General features: G+C 42.1%; 3 protein-coding genes across 5 annotated transcripts in view; all 3 read left to right on the plus strand.

The window, feature by feature from the left end:
- Positions 1 to 7,639, plus strand: part of cryl1 (crystallin, lambda 1) — a 30,076-nt gene extending 22,437 nt beyond the window's left edge. Inside the window, exons 7-8 of the mRNA XM_035757053.2 lie at positions 4,352 to 4,458; positions 7,141 to 7,639. Of these exons, the coding sequence (XP_035612946.1) occupies positions 4,352 to 4,458; positions 7,141 to 7,239 (206 nt within the window). The 3' untranslated portion in view covers positions 7,240 to 7,639. The remainder of the gene's footprint in view (positions 1 to 4,351; positions 4,459 to 7,140) is intronic.
- Positions 7,640 to 7,795: 156 nt separating this feature from the next.
- On the plus strand, positions 7,796 to 12,344 carry gjb8 (gap junction protein beta 8). Its single transcript, XM_035757054.2, has 2 exons — positions 7,796 to 8,880; positions 9,866 to 12,344. Exon 2 carries the CDS (start codon positions 9,893 to 9,895, stop codon positions 10,709 to 10,711), a length of 819 nt encoding a protein of 272 aa, XP_035612947.1. The 5' UTR covers positions 7,796 to 8,880; positions 9,866 to 9,892; the 3' UTR covers positions 10,712 to 12,344.
- Positions 12,320 to 21,991, plus strand: LOC118371556 (gap junction alpha-3 protein-like). Of its 3 annotated transcripts, none has more exons than XM_035757050.2 (3): positions 12,320 to 12,465; positions 14,263 to 14,324; positions 15,711 to 21,991. In XM_035757050.2, the coding sequence occupies exons 2-3, from the start codon at positions 14,291 to 14,293 to the stop codon at positions 17,066 to 17,068; spliced, it is 1,392 nt and encodes a 463-aa protein (XP_035612943.1). In that variant the 5' UTR covers positions 12,320 to 12,465; positions 14,263 to 14,290; the 3' UTR covers positions 17,069 to 21,991. The 3 variants fall into 3 exon arrangements, with proteins under 3 accessions (XP_035612943.1, XP_035612945.1, XP_035612944.1); XM_035757052.2 differs by having other exon boundaries at positions 15,729 to 21,991; XM_035757051.2 differs by lacking the exon at positions 12,320 to 12,465 and adding an exon at positions 12,472 to 13,139.
- Positions 21,992 to 23,571: the final 1,580 nt, after the last annotated feature.

Below are 23,571 nucleotides of genomic sequence, written 5' to 3' on the forward strand. Positions count from 1 at the left end.
CATCAATTTTGTCACCAAAGCCCCATATACTACCCACCACTGCGACCTGTATGCTCTCGTTGGCTGGCCCTCGCTTCATACTCATCCAAACCCCACTGGCTCCAGGTCATCCAAGTCTTTTCTAGGTAAAGCCCAGCCTAATCTCAGCTCACTGGTCACCATAGCAGCACCCACCCGTATCACACGCTCCAGCAGGTATTTTTCACTGGTCACCCCCAAAGCCAATTCCTTCTTTGGCTGCCTTTCCTTCCAGTTCTCTGCTGCCAATGACTGGAACGAATTGCAAAAAATCACTAAAGCTGGAGACTCATATCTCCCTCACTAGCTTTAAGCACCAGCTGTCAGAGCAGCTCACAGATCATTGCACCTGTACATACCCCATCTGTAAACAGCCCAACCAACTACCTCATCCCCATACTGTTCTTTAAAAAAAATGTTTTTCTCCTTTGCAGTATCTCTACTTGTACATTCATCTTCTGCACATCTATCACTGATGTTTAACTGCTATATTGTAATTATTTGCCTTACCTCCCTTATCTTACCTCATTTGCACACACTGCATATAGACTTTTTCTATTGTGTTATTGACTGTATGTTTGTTTATTCCATGTGTAACTCTGTGTTGTTTGTGTCGCACTTTGATTTATCTTGGCCAGGTTGCAGTTGTAAATGAGAACTTGTTCTCAACTAGGCTACCTGGTTAAATAAAGGTGAAATAAAAATGAATAAATAAAAATATATTGGTGGATAACGTGGGTGTGTGTTTTAGAGAGAGAGAGTGGGTGGTTGCGTGTGTGTGCGTGCGCCCACGAGTGATTCTCTGAGAGTCTGAAACATCAAGTAGATGGAGAATATGAAAGGGCATTGTGAACACTAGAAGTTGGCCCTGCTCTAGCAGCACCACCGTGATCAGAGAGAGAGAACACTGACAGAACAGAGAGAACACGGTTGACAGAACAGAGGGAACACGGTTGACGGGAGAGAGAGAACACGGTTGACAGGAGAGAGAGCACGCGTTTGACAGGAGAGAGAGCACGCGTTTGACAGGAGAGAGAGCACGCGTTTGACAGGAGAGAGAGCACGCGTTTGACAGGAGAGAGAGCACGCGTTGACAGAAGAGAGAGAACGCGTTGACAGAAGAGAGAGAACGCGTTGACAGAAGAGAGAGAATGCGTTGACAGAAGAGAGAGAATGCGTTGACAGAAGAGAGAGAATGCGTTGACAGAAGAGAGAGAATGCGCTGACAGAAGAGAGAGAATGCGCTGACAGAAGAGAGAGAATGCGCTGACAGAAGAGAGAGAATGCGCTGACAGAAGAGAGAGAATGCGTTGACAGAAGAGAGAATGCGTTGACAGAAGAGAGAGAATGCGTTGACAGAAGAGAGAGAATGCGTTGACAGAAGAGAGAGAATGCGTTGACAGAAGAGAGAGAATGCGCTGACAGAAGAGAGAGAATGCGCTGACAGAAGAGAGAGAATGCGTTGACAGAAGAGAGAGAATGCGTTGACAGAAAGAGAGAGAATGCGTTGACAGAAGAGAGAGAATGCGTTGACAGAAGAGAGAGAATGCGTTGACAGAAGAGAGAGAATGCGTTGACAGAAGAGAGAATGCGTTGACAGAAGAGAGAGAATGCGTTGACAGAAGAGAGAGAATGCGTTGACAGAAGAGAGAGAATGCGTTGACAGAAGAGAGAGAATGCGCTGACAGAAGAGAGAGAATGCGTTGACAGAAGAGAGAGAATGCGCTGACAGAAGAGAGAGAATGCGCTGACAGAAGAGAGAGAATGCGCTGACAGAAGAGAGAGAATGCGTTGACAGAAGAGAGAGAATGCGCTGACAGAAGAGAGAGAATGCGCTGACAGAAGAGAGAGAATGCGTTGACAGAAGAGAGAGAATGCGTTGACAGAAGAGAGAGAATGCGTTGACAGAAGAGAGAGAATGCGTTGACAGAAGAGAGAGAATGCGTTGACAGAAGAGAGAGAATGCGCTGACAGAAGAGAGAGAATGCGTTGACAGAAGAGAGAATGCGCTGACAGAAGAGAGAGAATGCGTTGACAGAAGAGAGAATGCGTTGACAGAAGAGAGAGAATGCGCTGACAGAAGAGAGAGAATGCGCTGACAGAAGAGAGAGAATGCGCTGACAGAGAGAGAGAATGCGCTGACAGAAGAGAGAGAATGCGTTGACAGAAGAGAGAGAATGCGCTGACAGAAGAGAGAGAATGCGCTGACAGAAGAGAGAGAATGCGCTGACAGAAGAGAGAGAATGCGCTGACAGAAGAGAGAGAATGCGTTGACAGAAGAGAGAATGCGTTGACAGAAGAGAGAGAATGCGTTGACAGAAGAGAGAATGCGCTGACAGAAGAGAGAGAATGCGCTGACAGAAGAGAGAGAATGCGCTGACAGAAGAGAGAGAATGCGTTGACAGAATAGAGAGAATGCGTTGACAGAAGAGAGAATGCGTTGACAGAAGAGAGAATGCGTTGACAGAAGAGAGAGAATGCGTTGACAGAAGAGAGAGAATGCGTTGACAGAAGAGAGAGAATGCGCTGACAGAAGAGAGAGAATGCGCTGACAGAAGAGAGAGAATGCGCTGACAGAAGAGAGAGAATGCGTTGACAGAAGAGAGAGAATGCGTTGACAGAAGAGAGAGAATGCGTTGACAGAAGAGAGAGAATGCGTTGACAGAAGAGAGAGAATGCGTTGACAGAAGAGAGAGAATGCGTTGACAGAAGAGAGAGAATGCGTTGACAGAAGAGAGAGAATGCGTTGACAGAAGAGAGAGAATGCGTTGACAGAAGAGCGAGAGAGAGCGTGTTGACAGAACTAAGCTCTCTTTTGATCAACACAAATGAAGGAACTGCCTCACACCAGTCATCTAAAACCACTGTCAACAGGGGAGAATACATGTTGTACAGTACTCACACATTCTACTTTACCTGTTTTGATCTCTTAATAATCTTTTTATACCAGTCCTCTGGTGTTAGTCCATGGTCATATTCCCAAGTGGCAAAATAACAGAGGCCTTTTTAGCCACATTCTAACAGTGGTACTTCAGTGAAGCATGTCATTTCTGAGTGAATTGTGTGTTTTCATGTCTCCCTTTGCTTGCAATAAACATTCAATAAAAAACAACAGTGGCATGTGTTACATTATGTTGCTCAGGTCCTCCAAAGGTTACGCAGGTCTGTCACACATCTGTCTTCTTCACCTGAGGGATCGTCTGAGACCAGTCACCCGGACAGTTAATGAAACTGGGTTTGCACACCCAAAGAATTTCTGCACAACTTGTCAGAAACCATTTAAGGGAAGCTCATCTGCGTGCTTGTCGTCCTCACCAGGGTCTTGACCTGACTGCAGTTCAGCGTCGTAACCAACTTCAGTGGGCAAATGCTCACCTTTGATGGCCGCTGTCACACTGGAGAAGTGTGCTCTTCATGGATGAATCCTGGTTTCAACTGTACCGGGCAAATGGCAGACAGCGTATATGGATTGCATTGTGTGGGCGAGCGGTTTCAACGTTGTGAACATAGTGCCCCATGGTGGCGGAGGGATTATAGTATGGGCAGGCATTAGCTACAGACAACGAACACGATTGCATTTCATCAATGGCAATTTTAATGCACAGAGATACCGTGAGGAGATCCTGAGGCCCATTGTCGTGCCATTCATCCGCCGCCATCACCTCATGTTTCAGCATGATAATGCACGGCCCCATGTCGCAAGGATCTGTACACAATTCATGGAAGCTGAAAATGTCCCAGTTCTTCCATGGCCTGCAGACTTACCAGACATGTCACCCATTGAGCATGTTTGGGATGCTCTGGATCGATATGTATGACAGCTTGTTCCAGTTCTCGCCAATGTTTAACAACTTCGCACAGCCATTGAAGAGGAGTGAGACAACATTACACAGGCCACAATCAACAGCCTGATCAACTCCATGCAAAGGAGATGTGTCGAGTTGCATGAGGCAAATGGTGATCACACCAAATACTGACTGGTTTTCTGATCCAACCTCCTACCTTTTTTGTTTTGTTATCTGTGACCAACAGATGCACATTTGTATTCCCAGTCATGTGAAATCCATATATTACAGTCTAATGAATTTATTTAAATTGACTGATTTCCTTATGAACTGTAACTCAGTAACATCTTTGAAATTGTTGCATGTTGCGTTTTTATATTTTTGTTCAGTGTAGAATACAATTAGGCCTAAATGACTGAGCACTTTCGTTCTTGGTCATGGGAGATGATACAAATCTGTTTTGTTACTCTATACTGAACCAAATACAGTAAGATCTGCCCTTTGCCTTAAAGTCTACCCATTCCTCTCTATCCGGTCCACTCCCCCAGGTCTGGAGGACTATCTCCAGCGCTACAGAGAGGGCATGAAGAGGGTTCTGAACACCTTTGGACCTGTTCCCGAATTCTCTGGGGAGGCAGCCGAGCGCATCAACAAAGTAAGCTTATGTGTTTATGTGTTGTACTGTTTGTACCAACACCTCTATATTCTAGGACTAGGTGTCTTCAGATTTTGCTCATCAAGTACAAGAAGGTATGAAACTGGGTTAGTTCAATGAGGGCAATGAAACATTAAGTCCGGCGAGCATTCAAAAGTTTTCCCCTTCTAGTACCATACCCTGTTAACTAGACGTTACTCAATCATATGCAGTCAGGCTGTTCAAACATCATTCTCCACACTCCAATGGAAGCCGTCATGTGAGAACACCCTGGCCCTAAAAGCGTAAACTATTTCACAAGCATAAAATATTTTGTATTGGACCGATTATTAAATGCATAGTGTAACCAAGGAAATATTTCACTAGGATAACACCAAAATGAAATCCTAGCAGTTAAAACTATACTGAACAAAAATATAAACGCAACATTTAAGTGTTGGTCCCATTTTTCATGAGCTGAAATAACAGATCCCAGAAACATTCCATAAGCACGAAAAGCTTATTTCTCTCAAATGTTGTGCACAAATGTTTTACACCCCAGTTAGTAAGCATTTCTTCTTTTCCAAGATGTATTTATTTATTTTTATTTCACCTTTATTTAACCAGGTAGGCTAGTTGAGAACAAGATCTGTTGCAACTGCGACCTAGCCATGATAAAGCAAAGCAGTTCGACACATACAACAACAGAGTTACACATGGAATAAACAAACATACAATCAATAATACAGTAGAAATATATATATACAGCATGTGCAAATGAGGTAGGATAAGAGAGGTAAGGCAATAAATAGGCCATGGTGACGAAGTAATTACAATATAGCAATTAAACACTGGAATGGTAGGATGTGCAGAAGATGAATGTGCAACTAGAGATACTGGGGTGCAAAGGAGCAAGATAAATAAATTAATACAGTATGGGGATGAGGTAGATTGTATGGGCTAATTTACAGATGCAGTGATATGTGAGCTGCTCTGCCAGCTGGTGCTTAAAGCTAGTGAGGGAGGTAAGAGTCTCCAGCTTTAATGAGTTTTGCAGTTCATTCCAGTTATTGGCAGCAGAGAACTGGAAGGAAAGGCGGCAAAGGAAGAATTGGCTTTGGGGGTGACCAGTGAGATATACCTGCTGGAGCACGTGCTACGGGTGGGTGCTGCTATGGTGACCAGTGAGCTGAGATAAGGCAGGGATTTACTTAGCAGAGACTTGTAGATGACCTGGAGCCAGTGGGTTTGGCGAAGAGTATGAAGCGAGGGCCAGCCAATGAGAGTGTACAGGTTGCAGTGGTGGGTAGTATATGGGGCTTTGGTGACAAAACAGATGGCACTGTGATAGACTGCATCCAATTGGTTGAGTAGAGTGTTGGAGGCTACTTTGTAAATGACATTGCTGAAGTCGAGGATTGGTAGGATGGTCAGTTTTACGAGGGTATGTTTGGCAGCATGAGTGAAGGATGCGTTGTTGCGAAATAGGAAGCCAATTCTAGATTTAACTTTGGATTGGAGATGTTTGATGTGAGTCTGGAAGGAGAGTTTACAGTCTAACCAGACACAAAGGTATTTGTAGTTGTCCACATATTCTAAGTCAGAGCCGTCCAGAGTAGTGATGCTGGATGGGTGGGCAGGTGCGGGCAGCGATCGGTTGAAGAGCATGCATTTAGTTTTACTTGCATTTAAGAGCAGTTGGGGGCCACGGAAGGAGAGTTGTATGGCATTGAAGCTCATCTGGAGGTTAGTTAACACAGTGTCCAAAGAAGGGCCAGAGGTATACAGAATGGTGTCGTCTGCGTAGAGGTGGATCAGAGAATCACCAGCAGCAAGAGCGACATCATTGAGGTATACAGAGAAGAGAGTCGGCCCGAGAATTGAACCCTGTGGCACCCCCATAGAGACTACCAGAGGTCCGGACAACAGGCCCTCCGATTTGATAGGTGTGGCATATCAAGAAACTGATTAAACAGCATGATCATTACACAGGTGCACCTTGTCCTGGGGACAATAAAAGGCCAATCTAAAATGTGCAGTTTTTTCACACAACACAATGCCACAGATATCTCAAGTTTGAGGGAGTGTGCAATTGGCATGATGACTGCAGAGCTATTGCCAGACAATTGAATGTTAATTTCTCTACCATAAGCCATCTCCAACATCACTTTAGAGAATTTGGCAGTACCTCCAACCGGCCTCACAAGCGCAGACCATGTGTAACCATGCCAACCCAGGACTTCCACATCTGTCTTCTTCACCTGTGGGATCGTCTGAGACCAACCACCCAGACAGCTGATGAAACTGTGGGTTTGCACTGAAGAATTTCTGCACAAACTGTCAGAAACCGTCTCAGGGAAGCTCCTCTGCGTGTTCGCCACCCTTATCAGATGTGTCGCGATGCATGAGACAAATGGTGGTCACACCAGATACTGACTGGTTTTCTGATCCACGCCCCTACCTTTTTTAAAGGTATCTGTGACCAACAGATGCATATCTGTATTCCCAGTCATGTGAAATCCATAGATTAGGGCCGAATAAATTTATTTCAATTGACTGATTTCTTTGTAACTCAGTAAAAAACCTTTTTAAATTGTTGCATTTTATTTTTGATCAGTGTACAATTCAGAGAAGAAACAATGCATTCTCTCTACTCATCTTATTTCCCTCTCCCTCCCTTCTTCCTCTGACGTGTCCCTCCAGGAGATGTGTGAGCTGATCCCAGCTGACCAGCAGCCCCTGTCTGCCAGGAGAGAGAGAAGGGACCAGCTTCTCATGGGCCTGGCCAAGCTCAAGAAGTGACCCCAGGACTATCACCACCACTGATGAACAGGGTGGGCTGAGGTCTGGGACTCTGCTGTCCATCACTCAGCCAAAGAGCATGGTGATGAGGATGATCTGATCTCTCAGTAGTACCTACACTGGGGATGTTACTGAATACTGTAGCCCTGAGTCCTCACACACAATCAACCATTATGGGATGATACTGTAGCCCTCACACACAATAAAGCAATCTAGGGATTGATTCCCATGCCATCTCAGAAATCTAGCCACCACATGTTTTATGCAATCAACACATTGATCAGACAAGGGAATTATTGGTTTGGTCATACTACACTGGCTTCGTGAATTATGAATATGAAATGTTAATGTCAAAACCTTATGGGAGATTTCTTTATTAAAATGTTGAATTTCTCAAGAATGTTAAGATATTGTAATTTTTCAACAAACAGTATTATGTACTATATCTGGTATTTTCGTATGGTCTCCCAAAATAGCATCATCGCTAGATCGATCTTAAGTCAGCATGAGGTCATGCCTACTTTGTGGTAATCTTGATTTCACAGAGGAAGTATCCATCATCACTTGACTGTACTGACTGTCTCATGACGACTTAGGCCTTGACCATGACTCTCAGTTCAGTAACATTACACAAGAGTATTGGAGGAAGGCCTCTTCTGTAGAGGGGAGTTTTGTTAAGATTTGCAACTCTCAGTCTGAACATTAACACCAGTCCCTTTCTGTATTGGAAGCATTAGGACATTTCATATCGTAAATAATAATAAAACAAAGTTATATTGATACACACCTTTTTATAGGGTTAGGGTTCCCACACGGACATATTTCATGTTACAGCGCTAGTTTACGGGAGACGCTGGACTGTGCTAATAGCTATCTGCGTCTCTGAACACCTGTGTGTAAATGGAAGACCGGCGCCACACACGTCACTGAAACGAGCTGCAACTATGCTAAACTCGGTTAACACAGTGTACACTAAGTGTGTATTTTGCATTTGTGAAATTATTTTGATGTGATATGAAAGTAAATGGATTTATGTTTCTAGAACCATATTGCAATTGAGAATCTAGTCACGTGTATATTGAGTATTTAGCTGTTATCTTCCAGGGCCAATTCGCCCTTTAAACAACATGTAAGGGTCCTTGGACTACGGAGTAACGTTAGGCTCTTTTAGTCTAATATTGGGCTAATGATGACTGCGTGCTTTATAGCTCGTACCGTAAATCAAGACCGAATTCAAGTGTATCTCTGAATTGTCTATAAACAGTCAATGTGAAAAGGATGTGATTGTGTTTGATTCAAATAATCAAATCAGTGTATTTCAGTGAAATCAGGTAAAACTACACGGCTGACACTAATCTAAAAGTTACACACTCCTGAACTGATGAGCCAATGGGGTTGATGAGCGCTCTTTTTCTTCGTCCCGCCCCCTAGCAGGTAGATTGTCCTCGAGTGAAGATCGTAAAAACTCAGGTACATCTCATCAGAGCGCAGACTTCACAGTCGGACCTACTTCCAAACAACTAAATATTCCCCTCGGCTTCGTTTGGAGTTGCTCTCTCCGTCGTTGGTGTTTCTTTAAACGACGGCATTAAGTTGCACCGAAAAGTAAAATTAATGGACGTTTGCTGAAATTCCGAGGAGGTGAGTGCTGTGATTTGTGAATCCGATATTTTGTGGATCATACTCACCTGTCTTATTCGTCTTTATGTAATGATACAGCCACTGGTGATAGTTTGTTTGATGTTGCTGATGTTTAGGATTTTATTAAAGAAATTATTGTTGCTTATTTTTTCCCCCAATATACATGTTACAATTAATAGATTAGAAACTCGACAGGGAAACCAAACGAGATGATTAATTGGCAAATTGTTATGGACAGTTTACATTTTGAATTTGAATAAAATGCAGGGAAACTCATCACTAATAATGCAGTCTTAGTAACTAGCAGCAGCCAAGTTTAGTAAGTGTATGTATAAGCAACCACGTACGAGGTGTAATATGGCCAATATACCACAGGTAATGACTTCTACAACACGACTCAACGCAGAGTGACTGGATACAGCCCTTTGCCGTGGTAAATTGGAGATATACCAACAAAAAAAACCGAGGTGCCTTATTGCGATTATAAACGGGTTGCCAACGTAATTAGAAAATTACAAAATGTTTTTATATGGTCTGATATACCACGGCTGTCAGCCAATCAGCATTCAGGGCTCGAACCACTCAGTTTATAATGTATAATAAACTAATGCTAATTTATTGATTTGTCTTAACTTTCTTGTGTACTGTTTGACTATTCATTGTTTACTACACTATTTTATCCATCAGTATAGCCTCCCTTGATAGCCAGTGTTGTGTAAAAGTGATTACTTGAATGAAAACACATATTATTATATAGTTTGATTAAATTGTATTGGAAAGAAACACCACCTAGTGTTCAATTGAATACTTCATGTTTGGAAATTTTTGGTTTGGTTTTTCAAATGTCTAATTGTGAGACAAAAGGAAACTGTGATGTAGGTCTACTGGTCTCCTTCTCAGTGTGCTGTTTCTGAAAATGAAGCCTTTTTCATGTTCACTAAGAACTGACATTAATTTGTACCGTTTCCATTATTGTGTTCTTCAGGTGGTGTAAGCCAAAGCTGCTGTAGAGATGAGTTGGGGGGCTCTGTATGCCCAGCTGGGCGGGGTGAACAAACACTCCACCAGCCTGGGGAAGATCTGGCTGTCTGTCCTCTTCATCTTCCGTATCACCATCCTGGTACTGGCTGCAGAGAGCGTGTGGGGAGACGAGCAGTCTGACTTCATCTGCAACACCCAGCAACCTGGCTGTAAGAACGTCTGCTACGACCACTTCTTCCCTGTGTCACACATCCGTCTCTGGTGCCTGCAGCTGATCTTCGTGTCTACACCGGCCCTGCTGGTGGCCATGCACGTGACTTACAGGAAGCGTGGGGACAAGAAGCACATCATCGCGACGGCCTTGCACAGTGGTGGTGATGACAAGACCAGGCAGGTGGACCTAGAGGCCCTGAAGAGTCGTCGTCTGCCCATCACGGGGCCTCTGTGGTGGACGTACACCTGCAGCCTGTTCTTCCGCCTGATTTTTGAGGCTGGCTTTATGTACGCCCTCTACTTTGTTTACGATGGCTTTGCGATGCCTCGTCTGGTGAAGTGTGAGCAGTGGCCCTGCCCAAACAAGGTGGACTGCTTCATCTCACGACCCACGGAGAAGACCATCTTCACCATCTTCATGGTGGCTTCGTCTGCCATCTGCATGGTTCTCAATGTGACCGAGCTGGCCTACCTCATCGTCAAGGCCCTGATGAGGTGCTCCACCAGGATGTCCAAGAAGAGCCGTGCCTACGCTCACCCCGATCACATAACCACGAACAAGTCCCTACTACAGAATAAAAAGAATGAGATTCTGCTGTCCTCTCTTACAGATTCCTCCAGCACCAAGACCGTGTGAGCCCAGCATAGTGTCCATGTTCTTCCCCATTTAGACTACAGAGAACTAGGGAGTAGAAACCTATCAGTGTTTTGTTACCATGAGAAGAGAACATACGTGAGGACATACCTGTAGCAGCTGAGAGGACTGGCCTAACCCTGAGTCTGCTTTTCTGGAGCAGATTCCCAATTCCAGTCCTCCAGTACCCCCAACAGCAGATGTTTTTGTTGTAGCCCTGGATGAACATGCCTGATTCAACTCATTGAGCGATTGCTAATTAGTTGACAAGTTGAATCAGATGTGCTTGTCCAATGTGTATTGTTGGGGAACACTGTCGTAGAGGATATTTATCGTTCTGTGCCTTCCACTATGACTGACTTATGGGGTAATGTTTTAGCATTTTGTTAATGTATTGTTATTTTATTTATCTTGGTGTTTGAGCTACATGTCTGTTTGGGAGGTTGAACAGCAGTGACAAATGGGTCTAGATCGCCACCTTCTGGTTTACAATGAGCTTGCAGGAGTTTGTTTTATTGTGGAGCGCAACCAGAATTGGTTTATGTTACTACTTCAGCTTTGTGGGAAACTTTACCAAAGCAGAAACTCACAAGTGTGCAGTATAGCTCCAAGTTCTATTTGAGGCTCATACTGGCGAAGGAAATGTATTGAGTACCAACGCAATTTAAGCGGTGTCAAATAGTATGATGTAGATGCTGTATGTTGAGCATTTACATTTAAGTCATTTAGCAGATGCTCTTATCCAGAGAAACCTACAGTAGTGAATGCATACCTTTTCACATTTGTTCATACCGCTCCCCCGTGGGAATTGAACCCACAAGCCTGACATTGTAAGTGCCACACTCTACCAACTGAGCCACACCGAGCACAATGTTTTTAGGTAGCATGGCTGATACACTTGAACATTCTGGACAGATTTCCTGGACCCAAATGAAGCTTATTCCTGTACATAAAAAGCATGCTCAATGGGGAATATCCATTGGAAGTGCATCTTGGTCCAGGAGTAGGCTTAAGCTGGGTACTGGAAACGGACCCTCTGAGCATTATGCCAACTGAGTCCGACATATAGCCTATTGTTGTCAAGACTGATTGTAAACGTGGCTACAGAACGTGGCTATCATCTTTCAGCTTGTTCCTTATTTTAGGCACTGAACATATCACTGCACCTCTTTCAATGTGAGTTAGCGGGCTGATCTACAGGCAAAACTGGCCTAATGTGCTTTGTCCAAAAATGCATGTAGAAGTTTGACTATAACTTGTATCACTGTAGTGATAATTTGACTGTTACCTGTGAAAATGTAAGGACAGTTTTAGCAATGAGATGCAATCACACACATTTGTGAAAGCACTTTGTGGGCTTACTTTCTCTCACAATCTTTACAGTTGTATGGGGGCTTTTTGTATGTTTTTTTTTTTTTTTACATTGACTGTTTGGAGAAAATGCTAAATTCAGTAGTACAAATTGTTCGGGAACATTTTTGAAAGCCTCAACATTGTCACTTGCTTCTTTACAGCAGCTAGAGCCTAGCTATTAATGTACAGATTTCTAAACTGCATGTTTTTGATGATGTTTGTATTTATTAGATCTGCACTCTGACCCTGAGTCTTGACTTTTAATTAAAAAAAACAAATGATACTGTCTGTTTACTTATTGCTTTCACAGTATATGTTGTAATACCAATGGTATCAACCTCCAGCCACTGGGATGCGCTTCTCTGGACAACCAAGAGAGGGCGGGAGGTTACGTGGGTTTTGCGGTGGGTGACTGGATTTGCAGTGTAACTTTTGATAGCCATATATCATAAGTAAATTGTATTCTAGTGAGGTGTAGAATCTAAAATTCCTAACTCACAATTGTATCTGTCAGGCCTATGTTCTCTTCAGCATTCCAAATTAACTATTTCTCACAGATGGGCTACCTTATTGCCTGCCAACTTCCGTCACTAAAGACCAAAGGTCAGATGTAAAACTATGAAAGCAGAACTGATTTTTCCCGGATGGTAACATGCACTCCCAGACTGCATAGCATATTTGAAGCTTGATGTTTTATAGGGGCGTGGCGTGTATCGGTCCAGGGTGATGACTTACTGAATTCACTCATGCATGGTCACACAATGTGACAGTCGCGATGGCTGGGAATGGGAGTGAGCTGCGCTTCGCGGAAACCCATCTTCAAGTTCAATTCGTCTCGAAAAACTAACTTTTTTTGCTCAAATTGGCGGCGAATCCACGTGTGAAGTTTGAATGAATAACTTGGCCTGGCTTCGTTTAAAAGAGTTTGGTAAACTGGCAGAGGTGCCAGGATTTGGTGAAGAGGGGAGGGTACCAGCTTCCCTGGGAGTTCTGTAGGCTATCCGACGCACTCAAAATATGGCACCAATGGCAGATGGATATTGCTTTCCATATTTAAATTGGGCATCTCCTGTCTAAGGTACGATTGAAATGAGGTGCGAGTATCTTTCCTGGCACTCGTACTGATGTGATGCTGGTTACTGGTAACTCGTATCAATGGACATTTTATTTAATGAACATTTAAATGTTGAGTATTTAATTATTAGAAATTACAGTAGTGACCTATTATAATCGGTCAAACAATACGATAAAGGTATATGGGAGCTAAAAAAATAAAGCCAGTGGACACAAAGCCTATCTGGCACCCTCTGTATTGTCGATTTGTGAGGCAGCACACTTTGTAGGTTACTGTTGGCTGCCTGAACTTGATCGAGTTAATTATTATGACTTATTTAATGGTCTTCAAAACCTTCATAAATCATCTGATATTCAACCTATTCGATTTGTATAATATGATGGGATATTTTCTGGACTGATACACGTGATTAAACAAAACAAATGTTGAGACAAAGAACATACAACATTCCAACCTTATCAGATAGGCTATTCTAATACTGTAGTCCTTATAGCAGTAATAATGATAATACAAATAATAATATAAATAAATATTAAACAAATAACTTTTAAAGCATTTCGAGTTTTGTATGTGTATTTTTGACTGTTTCATACGGTCATGTATTTATCCAATCTTTAGGTGCGCGTTTCTTTTCGATCAAAGTATTTCTCTTGATTAGCATTTCAAATTCTGATGAGACAAGCATTCATTTGGGGTATGTCACGTTTAGTATGTTTATAATGTTAACACGTTTAATATATATTTCATATGTATTTGCCGTGAAGGAAAAACAAGAATCCCACATTATTTTCATCAGGATACAAACTATACGGTGGGATGTTGATATGGAGAAATAGGTTGAAACATGTCTCAACTCTCGAGATTAACATTTCTTTGCCTATCAATTCTGTGTCAAAATGCCTTGTTTTTCCAATCTAATTAATATCTTAATTTATGACGCCAATTAATATTTATGAATCAGGGCATGGTCATTTTCACTTCAATAAGAGTTTTAAAAAATAACAGTAAACCAAAAAAAAATACCTATCACGTGTGTCAGTCTGCTTAAAGATAAGGGAATAAACGTTTGATGTAAATAAACGAATTAACATATTCATCCATTAATTTATATATTTTTTCTTTCCAGGTGTCATATTTATTCTGAACCCTAGTCGATGGATTTATTACCCTCAATACAAGAACATTTGAGTAAGTTCCAACCGTTTTATGTTTCTGCTTGTGTTTTGCTTTTGGTGTGAATAGTAGATTGATAGGCCTCTACTGGCAAGTTCATGTGCACAAAGCTAACCAAGCACTATACATAGATAACACATGCGCGGAATACAACAGGTGTAGTAGACCTTACAGTGAAATGCTTACTTACAAGCCCTTAACCAACAATACAGTTTCAAGAAAATACCTAAAAAAAAAAGTCAGAGTATTTGTCTTCATTCTCCTGTATTCAACAGTGTTTTTTTGTGACGAGGGCTGGCAAATGTTGTGCAATGTCTTAGTTTCAAACGTATATTCAGAGGTTAGTTAAAATCATTCTCATAGCTTGTTTTTGAGGATCACATATGGGGAAAGTGTAATCTGGTTATTCCTTTTGGTTTTAACTTATGCAGTATGACAGTATACATTGTTAAATAGTTAATAGCTTAGTCAATATATGTAATTATGAATATGGTGTCTTTGCATTTATTGGCTGCAATTTCTTATATAATTGACCATTAAATTGCCATTAAAATAGCACACGTTTTGTTTTACAACTGTGTTACAGATGTATTAGATTTAGCTAATGAATTATTAGCATGTTAAAAGAGGCCTATAGCTGTCCCTGTTCTCAATGAAAATGTAATTCTGTACATCACAGGATATAAAGGCCTATTAGATGTTGAAGATTGTATGTTATATCGTTGGACTTGACACCTAAGGCTCTGTTGGATCTGTAACAGTGGGAGTCGTGTGTGTCAGGGCCAACACACCGCAGTCCAACCTCTGCTCACTGCTGTTTTTGACCATTATAATGTTGATCTCAGCAAATGCCTGCTGGGTAGTGGAGCGAGCAGGTGAGAGACAGAGAAAGAGAGAGGGAGTGCGTGTGTGTATGTGTGACAGTGACCGAGAGAAAGTTTTAGAGAGAGAACAGGAGAGTGAAAGAGTGTTAGCATAAATGTCAGGTTCATAGTTAATGCTAAATAGAGAAATAGGGGGCTTCACAAAATTCTGTGGCGTTACAGAACATTTCTATACCGTTCACTTGCTTTGACCGATTGTTCGATTCAAATAATTGATTTAGCAGTTAACGCCAATGACTTCTTCAAGGCCATTTTATGGAATTAATTTTAATAAGCGCTTAATGTGTTGTGCCGATGTGAAGTGTGATTAAACCTTTGTATGTTTGTGGGTGACGCGACCATTGCTTGCTCTCTCTAGGTTTGTAGTGTTTCTCTGTCCTTTATCCCCCTGCAGTTTATTCTGGATTATTCATGCTTTATGTTACATGGTATCACTTTAACAGGTAACTGACAATCTCTTTCCCCCTCTCTGTCTTTTCATCCCGTCATCCTTCTCTCCTCCCTCTGTTCACTCCAGACTGTACTTTCTCCCTAGGGTATAAATCTGGAAGCATGGGTGACTGGAGCTTTCTGGGGCGTCTGTTGGAGAATGCACAGGAACACTCAACAGTAATCGGCAAGGTCTGGCTGACTGTCCTCTTCATCTTTAGGATCCTGGTGCTGGGAGCGGCAGCCGAGGACGTGTGGGGCGACGAGCAGTCTGACTTCACCTGCAACACACAGCAGCCTGGGTGTGAGAACGTCTGCTATGATGAGGCTTTCCCCATCTCGCACATCCGCTTCTGGGTGCTGCAGATCATCTTTGTGTCCACGCCCACCCTCATCTACCTGGGTCACGTACTGCACATCGTCCGCATGGAGGAGAAGCGGAAAGAGAAGGATGAGGAGCTGCGAAAGGCCAACAGACTCCAGGAGGAAAAGGAACTCCTTTACAATGAAGGAGGGGATGCAAGGGGAGGGGGAGGTGGTAAAAAAGAGAAGCCACCTATCAGGGATGAGCATGGCAAGATCCGCATTAGGGGTGCCCTGTTGCGCACCTATGTGTTCAACATCATTTTCAAGACCCTTTTTGAAGTGGGGTTCATTTTAGGTCAATATTTACTTTATGGCTTCCAGCTGAGGCCGCTATACAAGTGTGCACGGTGGCCTTGCCCCAACACTGTGGACTGCTTCATATCTAGGCCCACTGAAAAGACGATTTTCATCATATTTATGCTTGTGGTGGCTTGCGTGTCTCTTTTGCTGAATTTGTTAGAGATCTATCACCTTGGGTGGAAGAAAGTTAAACAGGGAATGGTCACCCCTGATCATGTGTTGTTGCCCCGCTCTGATGGTGTGGGGCCGGAGTCCATAACTTCTGCCCCCAGAACTGCCCTTCCCAACCTCAGCTACCCACCGACGTACACGGACGTGACAGCTGGGAGTGGTGCGTTCCTGCGGCCCAAGGTAGAGGCCTCCCCGGCAGAGTTCAAGATGGACCCCCTGCAGGAGGGGCCCTCGTCCTCCTACTACATGAGCAGCAACAACAACCAAAGGCTGACCACGCAGCAGAACTGGGCCAACCTGGCCACCGAGCAGCAGACTCGGGAGATGAAGGCCACATCCCCCTCCTCCTCCCCTTCCTCTGCCCCTTCCTCCGCCCCCTCCTCTGATAGTAAGCAGCAGCCTTGTAATGCTGCTCCCCCCACCACCAGCCCCAGCTCCAGCTCCAGTGGGGGCAGTTTGAGTGAGGGGAATGTTGATCAGGAGGAAGGCCATGTCACCACCACAGTGGAAATGCATGAGCCCCCCGTCATGGTCACAGACCCTCGCCGGCTCAGCAGGGCCAGCAAGAGCAGCAGCATCAGAGCCAGGCCCAACGACTTGGCAGTATAGTCAGTCCCCCTACACCTCCAACCTTCCAAAGCCCTCCCAACCACCCCAATGATTTTCTATAAAAAATGATTAAAATAAATAAATAATAATAATTGGAGGCAATGTGAGGTAAGGGTCTGGAGTTGCCAAATATATATATTAACAGCAGTTAATATCAGTGCAATTGGTGAGTTGTAGCATATGCATTATGATACAAAAAAATGTGCCGTGTGATTGTGCAATGTGCGTTAAAATGGTCTCACAGGCCAAAGGCTTCAATATACTGGACATCATGGGACTTTAGGGTTCTCATTCCACTTTAAAATGGCCAAGTAACTTTTTTGTTTGAATTCGGTTTCAATGGCCTAGTATGTGTCAATGTGCTCTTGTCAACAGTGGTTGTTGTTGTTGTGTTTATTTGATGAACATAAAAGCCTATTTATTCCAATTAGGAATGATACTGTACATTCATCAAGTCGTTGAGTTCGATTGGCAAATTGCTGAGAACCAATTTCGAATAAAACTGTAATGTGGAACAAGTACAGGGTGTTTTGAGACTAGTTGTTTGTTTAGTATATTTTCTCTTTTGCTGTTATACAAGTTGAACCTTTCTTAAAGATCCAAGGCAGCCGTTTTTAACTCAATATCAAATTATTTCTGGATAACAACCTGTGATTTTGTTTCGATTAAAATGGTGGGGGAAAAAGAAGAGCTTCTTAGCAAAGAGCAAATCCTCCAAGCAAGAATGTTCTTAGGACTGTCTGGGAGTGGTCTGAGTGGGGAGGGGAAAACTGAAAACTAGCTGTTATTGGCAGAGAGATTTGCAACGCTCTATCTTATTGGTCTATTAACTATATCACCAGGCAGGTAAAGAGTCCATCCCACCAAAACAGGCAGAAACTTCAGGCAGTCTTTTCAAACAGCTCAACACTAAAGGGCTCTTCACTGTATTATTCCAACCTCATAGTGTGGAAATAGAAAACACAGGAAAATCACATTTTTAATAGCACTAGGCTTTTAAAATACATTTTTTTTAAACAATTGTTTTGTGTATCATAGAAAGTCCATTGCAAGACAAACTAAATCAGGTGCATGTATGCTCTCATCCTTTCTTTAGGGTTAAGTATGCTGTACAATGTCAGCAATGACACAGGTATGGGGATAATAACATTTGCTTGTTCATTATAGAACTTTTATCTTGTACTTTATGACACTGCCTGAATTTCACAGTCTAAATTACTTTTAGAATATTCAGGAAATAGCTTAGCTATCAGTGTTTGGAAATACATTTTTTGTATTATGTGTTTGAAGAGTAATGGTGGAATCTGTAAATGCAAAACTACAACTCACTGATTCACTAACAGGTCTACAGGTACATTTCTTTGTCTTAGTTTTACCCAGGATCCACTTACTGAACACATAAGTTACACAAAAACTATAAGAAAATGATGGGTCAAAACTAGGAGTTGAATGTATTCTTGTAGTCCACCTGTTATTACTGTAAGTTCCATAGTTCCAGACCCTGCTCCTACATTTGATTCTCGAATGCAGAAATTAAGCAAATTAACGTACATTTTTTTTGCCTGAAATTAGAAAGCATACTGACATATGCACAATGAAAAGTTGACATCCAATTTTCAAGAGGTTGAAAACAAAATAAACCCAAATGCTTTGAATTAAGAGGGTAAATAAACCAATTATAGGATATTTAAGTATCACACATCTTGCAAATGTGAAGAAACTAGATTAACAACACCATCTAAAAGGCTGACATGTTAAACATTTCCAAATAGTTTTTCCAGATGTTTAGTTCAATCAAAAGTAACAAAGCTTTTTGATTTGACTGGCAAGATGTGTTTATATACACAGAACCAGTCAAAGGTTTGGACACACCTAGTCATTCCAGGGTTTTTCTTTATTTGGACTATTTTCTACATTATAGAATAACAGTGATGACATCAAAACTATGAAATGACACACATGGAATCATGTAGTAACCAAAAAAGTGTTAAACAAATCAAAATATATTTTATATTTGAGTTTCTTCAAAGTAGCCACCCTTTGCCTTGATGACAGCTTTGCACACTCTTGGCATTCTCTCAACCTTCTTCAATTTTCAGGTCACCTTGTTAAAAAGTTAATTTGTGGAATTTCTTTCCTTCTTAAAGCGTTTGAGCCAATCAGTTGTGTTGTGACAAGGTAGGGTTGGTTTACAGAATATAGCCCTATTTGGTAAGAGACCAAATCCTTATTATGGCAAGAACAGCTAAATTAACTGCACCTCAGATTGCAGCCCAAATAAAATGTTTCAGAGTTCAAGTAACAGACACATCTCAACATCAACTGTTCAGAGACTTTGTGAATCAGGCCTTCATGGTCAAATTGCTGCAAAGAAACCACTTCTAAAGGACACCAATAATAAGAAGAGACTTGCTTGGGCCAAGAAACATGAGCAATGGACATTAGACCGGTGGAAATCTGTCCTTTGGTCTGATGAGTCCAAAGTAGAGATTTTTGGTTCCAACCGCCGTGTCTTTGTGAGACGCAGAGTAAGTGAACCGATGATCTCCGCATCTGTGGTTCCCCCCGTGAAGCATGGAGGAGGATGAGGTGTGATGGTGTGGGGGTACTTTGCTGGTGACACTGTCATTGATTTATTTAGAATTCAAGGCACACTTAAGCAGCATGTCTACCACTTCATTCGGAAGCGATACGCCATGCAATCTGGTTTGTGCTTAGTGGGACTATCATTTGTTTTTCAACAGGACAATGACCCCAAACACACCTCCAGGCTGTGTAAGGTCTAATTGACCAAGAAGGAGAGTGATGGAGTGCTGCATCAGATGAGCTGACCTCCACAATGACCACCTCTCAACCCAATTGAGATGGTTTGGGATGAGTTGGAATGCAGAGTGAAGGAAAAGCAGCCAACAAGAGCTTCAAGACGGTTGGAAAAGCATTCCAGAGAGAATGCCAAGAGTGTACAAAGCTGTCATCAAGGCAAAGGGTGGCTACTTTGAAAAATATAAAATATATTTTGATTTGTTTAACACTTTTTTGGTTACATGATTTCATATGTGTTATTTCATAGTTTTGATGTCTTCACTATTATTATACAATGTAGAAAATAGTAAAAATAAAGAAAAACCCTTGAATGAGTAGGTGTGTCCAAACTTTTGACTGGTACTGTGTGTGTATATATATATACACACACAATATCACGTTTTAATCATTGCATCTTCATGTTGAGGGTAACTCACTCTCATACATCACGTGATACTTTATTGTTTTTTCTTAAAAGGGTTGTTCTTTTTTTTTTTAAACATAATTTAATTATAATGGAATCTAATTTCTTAACTGTAGTCAGTTTGTGACAACCAAAACAGCTATTTGGTACAAAACACACAAAGGCAATGATGTTGCAAGTGTCATAATGCCAGGATGAAAAGTGAATTCCCATTCAATGTTTTTGTGTTTCAGTTAACATCTTGATAGAACCTCAACCATTTCTACTACACCTGTTGTAAGCAATGGCACGAACAGTCTTCCGTCTAGTTAGTATAAAGGTAATATTTCACTCTGTAGATTACCTGAACCATCTTGAATAACTGAAAATCTATGCAAGTCAATGCACGACATGAACACTCACTTAAAATAGGCCTTTTCTTAAATGACTTAAATGCTACCTGTGAAACATGATTGGTATGGTACAACACCTGTACCAAAATATATGTATTTCTTACATATTTCTTATACCTTCGAATGACCATATGTTAATAGTTTATAGTTAGAGAAGGATCTGAAATAAACACAATAACAAACAATGCACAGTAAAAAACATAATTACAACTGTAGTGAGACTACCAGAGGAGACTATGTAATGTTTTGCTTATAACAGTGTTTTACTCTTATTGGAACAATCCATTTTCCCCCCAATGTATGTTACCTTTTCATTGAAACTATTTCAATGTACCAAACCACAAACAAATCAGTGTTATTGCATTTTGGTTCTTAAAGTTTACATTTTAGTAAAAAGATCAAAGATTTGCGCATTAAGACAAAACATGCTGTTCTATGAATCATATATCTATCTATAGGAGAGAGAAGTAAAGACACCGGACTGCCAATGTTTAGAATCCTTAAAGGAAAATGTCTTAACCGTTAAACACAGCGGCTCTTTGCGTTAAAGACATTATTTTAAAAATGACATCAAATGTGAATATAGGATACATCTATAAGTTAACTCATGGTCTGAGATGATTGCAGAAAGTTTGGGTTTTCAAATATAGAAAAGAAGTGGGCTGTGAGTATTTTCTGTGTGCTCACTCAGTGCTTTCACTGTGTTTTCTTCTCACAACATTCATGTGGCTCTGTAGTTAGCTTGTAATACAATGTCACACTAACGTTGAGAGAATGTCAGCTGGGTAGCTGGCCCTTCCTCTCTTCTACACACAGCAATGTGTGTATTGTTTTGAGTTGCCCGCAAGCCCCTCATCCAATAGGATAACATACAGTAGTTTTCTTCAAACTCTTGATGTGTGTCATGCAGAGCGTGATTTCTCTGGCCAGTCAGGGAGTAGGAACCATCTACTGTTTGCTCAGAACAGCAGCCTGTTTCAATTCTGTCTTAAGAGAAGTGCCTTGTGTATGACATTTTGTAAGAACAAGTTGATGTAAATGTTAATTTACCTCAAACGTTTACAAAACTCTTATTAAATAAACTTTTTGTACCATATTTCTGTATGTGTATGTGGTGATCAATAAAATTGAGCCAGTATGTGGACCTTCTGTACTTGAGTATACATTTGCAAAACGCACGCACGCACGCACGCACGCACGCACGCACGCACGCACGCACGCACGCACGCACGCACGCACACACACACACACACACACACACACACACACACACACACACACACACACACACACACACACACAAAAAGTATGTGGATAACTGCTCGTCAAACATCTCATTCCAAAATCATGGGCATTAATATGGAGTTGGTCCCCACTTTGGTGCTATAACAGCCTCCACTGTGCGGACTTACTTCCATTCAGCCACAAGAGCATTAGTGAGGTTGGCCACTGATGTTGGGCGATTAGGCTGGCTCGCAGTCGGCGTTCCAATTCATCCCAAAGGTGTTCAGTGAAGTTCTTCCACACCGATCTTGACAAACCATTTCTGTATGGACCTTGCTTTGTGCACAGGGGCATTGTCATTCTGAAACAAGAACTTCCCAAAACTGTTGCCACAAAGTTGGAAGTACAAAATCATCTAGAATGTATGCTGTAGCCTAGCCCGAACCATGAAAAACAGCCCCAGACTGTTATTCCTCATCCACCAAACTTTACAGTTGGCATTATGCATTCGGGCAGGTAGCGTTCTCCTGGCGTCTGCCAATCCCAGATTCGTCCGTCGGACTCCCAGATGGTGAAGCGTGATTCATCACTCCAGAGAACACATTTCCAATGCTTCAGAGTCCAATGGTGGTGAGCTTTATACCACTCCAGCCAACACTTGGCATTGCGCATGGTGATCATAGGCATGTGTGCGGCTGCTCGGCCATGGAAACCCATTTCATGAAACTCCCAACTAACTGTTCTTATGCTGACGTTGCTTCCAGAGGCCCTAGACGTTTCCACTTCACAATAACAGCACTTACAGTTGACCGGGGAAGCTCTATTCAAGCAGGACAAAAAATGACTTTTGTATATATAGTGTATATCATATCTTGGGGATGCTGGGGTGTATTTTGTACAAGAGCTCACGTTCATTGACCTACACAACCCTTAAACTTATCGCTCCCTCTCTTCACATTCCAAGAGGGGATGTGAGAATGTGATAGTGACCTGGAAGGGAGGAGTGACACATCCCTCCCCACAGTGCTGACTACCCTGCGTACACACATCCACGCGTATAACTAAAGTTAGACCAGCGTGTCAGTCTCACACGTTGGAGACAAACATTTATCACAAACCCATTTAGCACTGTCACACAGACCCAGCAACAATTTACAACACCCTGCTGTACAAGATGCCAGTGAGCCAACTTCCAAACATTAAACATCCAGGAAAGTTAATATGAGTTTGGCATAGAGGTGGCATATAACAAGCAGGATAAAATCTGAGTCAATCAACAGTATTATAGTAAACTGCAACCTAAGAAAACTGAGACACTTTCTCAGGGTCTACGTCAAGGTAGCCAGCTAGCTTATGAATAAGAATAGAAACATCCATGTGGGAACCCCATAAGTGTCAAAATATCTATATTGGGCACTCACAGGAGTCAGTGTGTGATTTGTAATCTTCCTAAAAGAACAATGACCAGGCTGAGGGGTATAGTGTACTAGAAGGGCTTAGAGTAGCACCTGGATCAGGAGCACCGGACGCATGAGAATGAGGAAGGAATGACCCTTCACGCTGTTCCTGGAACTCAGGGGTACAAATTACATGGACACCTGTTTTGTACTTGTGGACATGTTTGAGAGTTGAGAAGAGCAGTGGCTAGCAGCAGATGGGAA

This window comes from Oncorhynchus keta, chromosome 34 (genome assembly GCF_023373465.1).
Source record: "Oncorhynchus keta strain PuntledgeMale-10-30-2019 chromosome 34, Oket_V2, whole genome shotgun sequence".
NCBI classification, from domain to species: domain Eukaryota; kingdom Metazoa; phylum Chordata; class Actinopteri; order Salmoniformes; family Salmonidae; genus Oncorhynchus; species Oncorhynchus keta.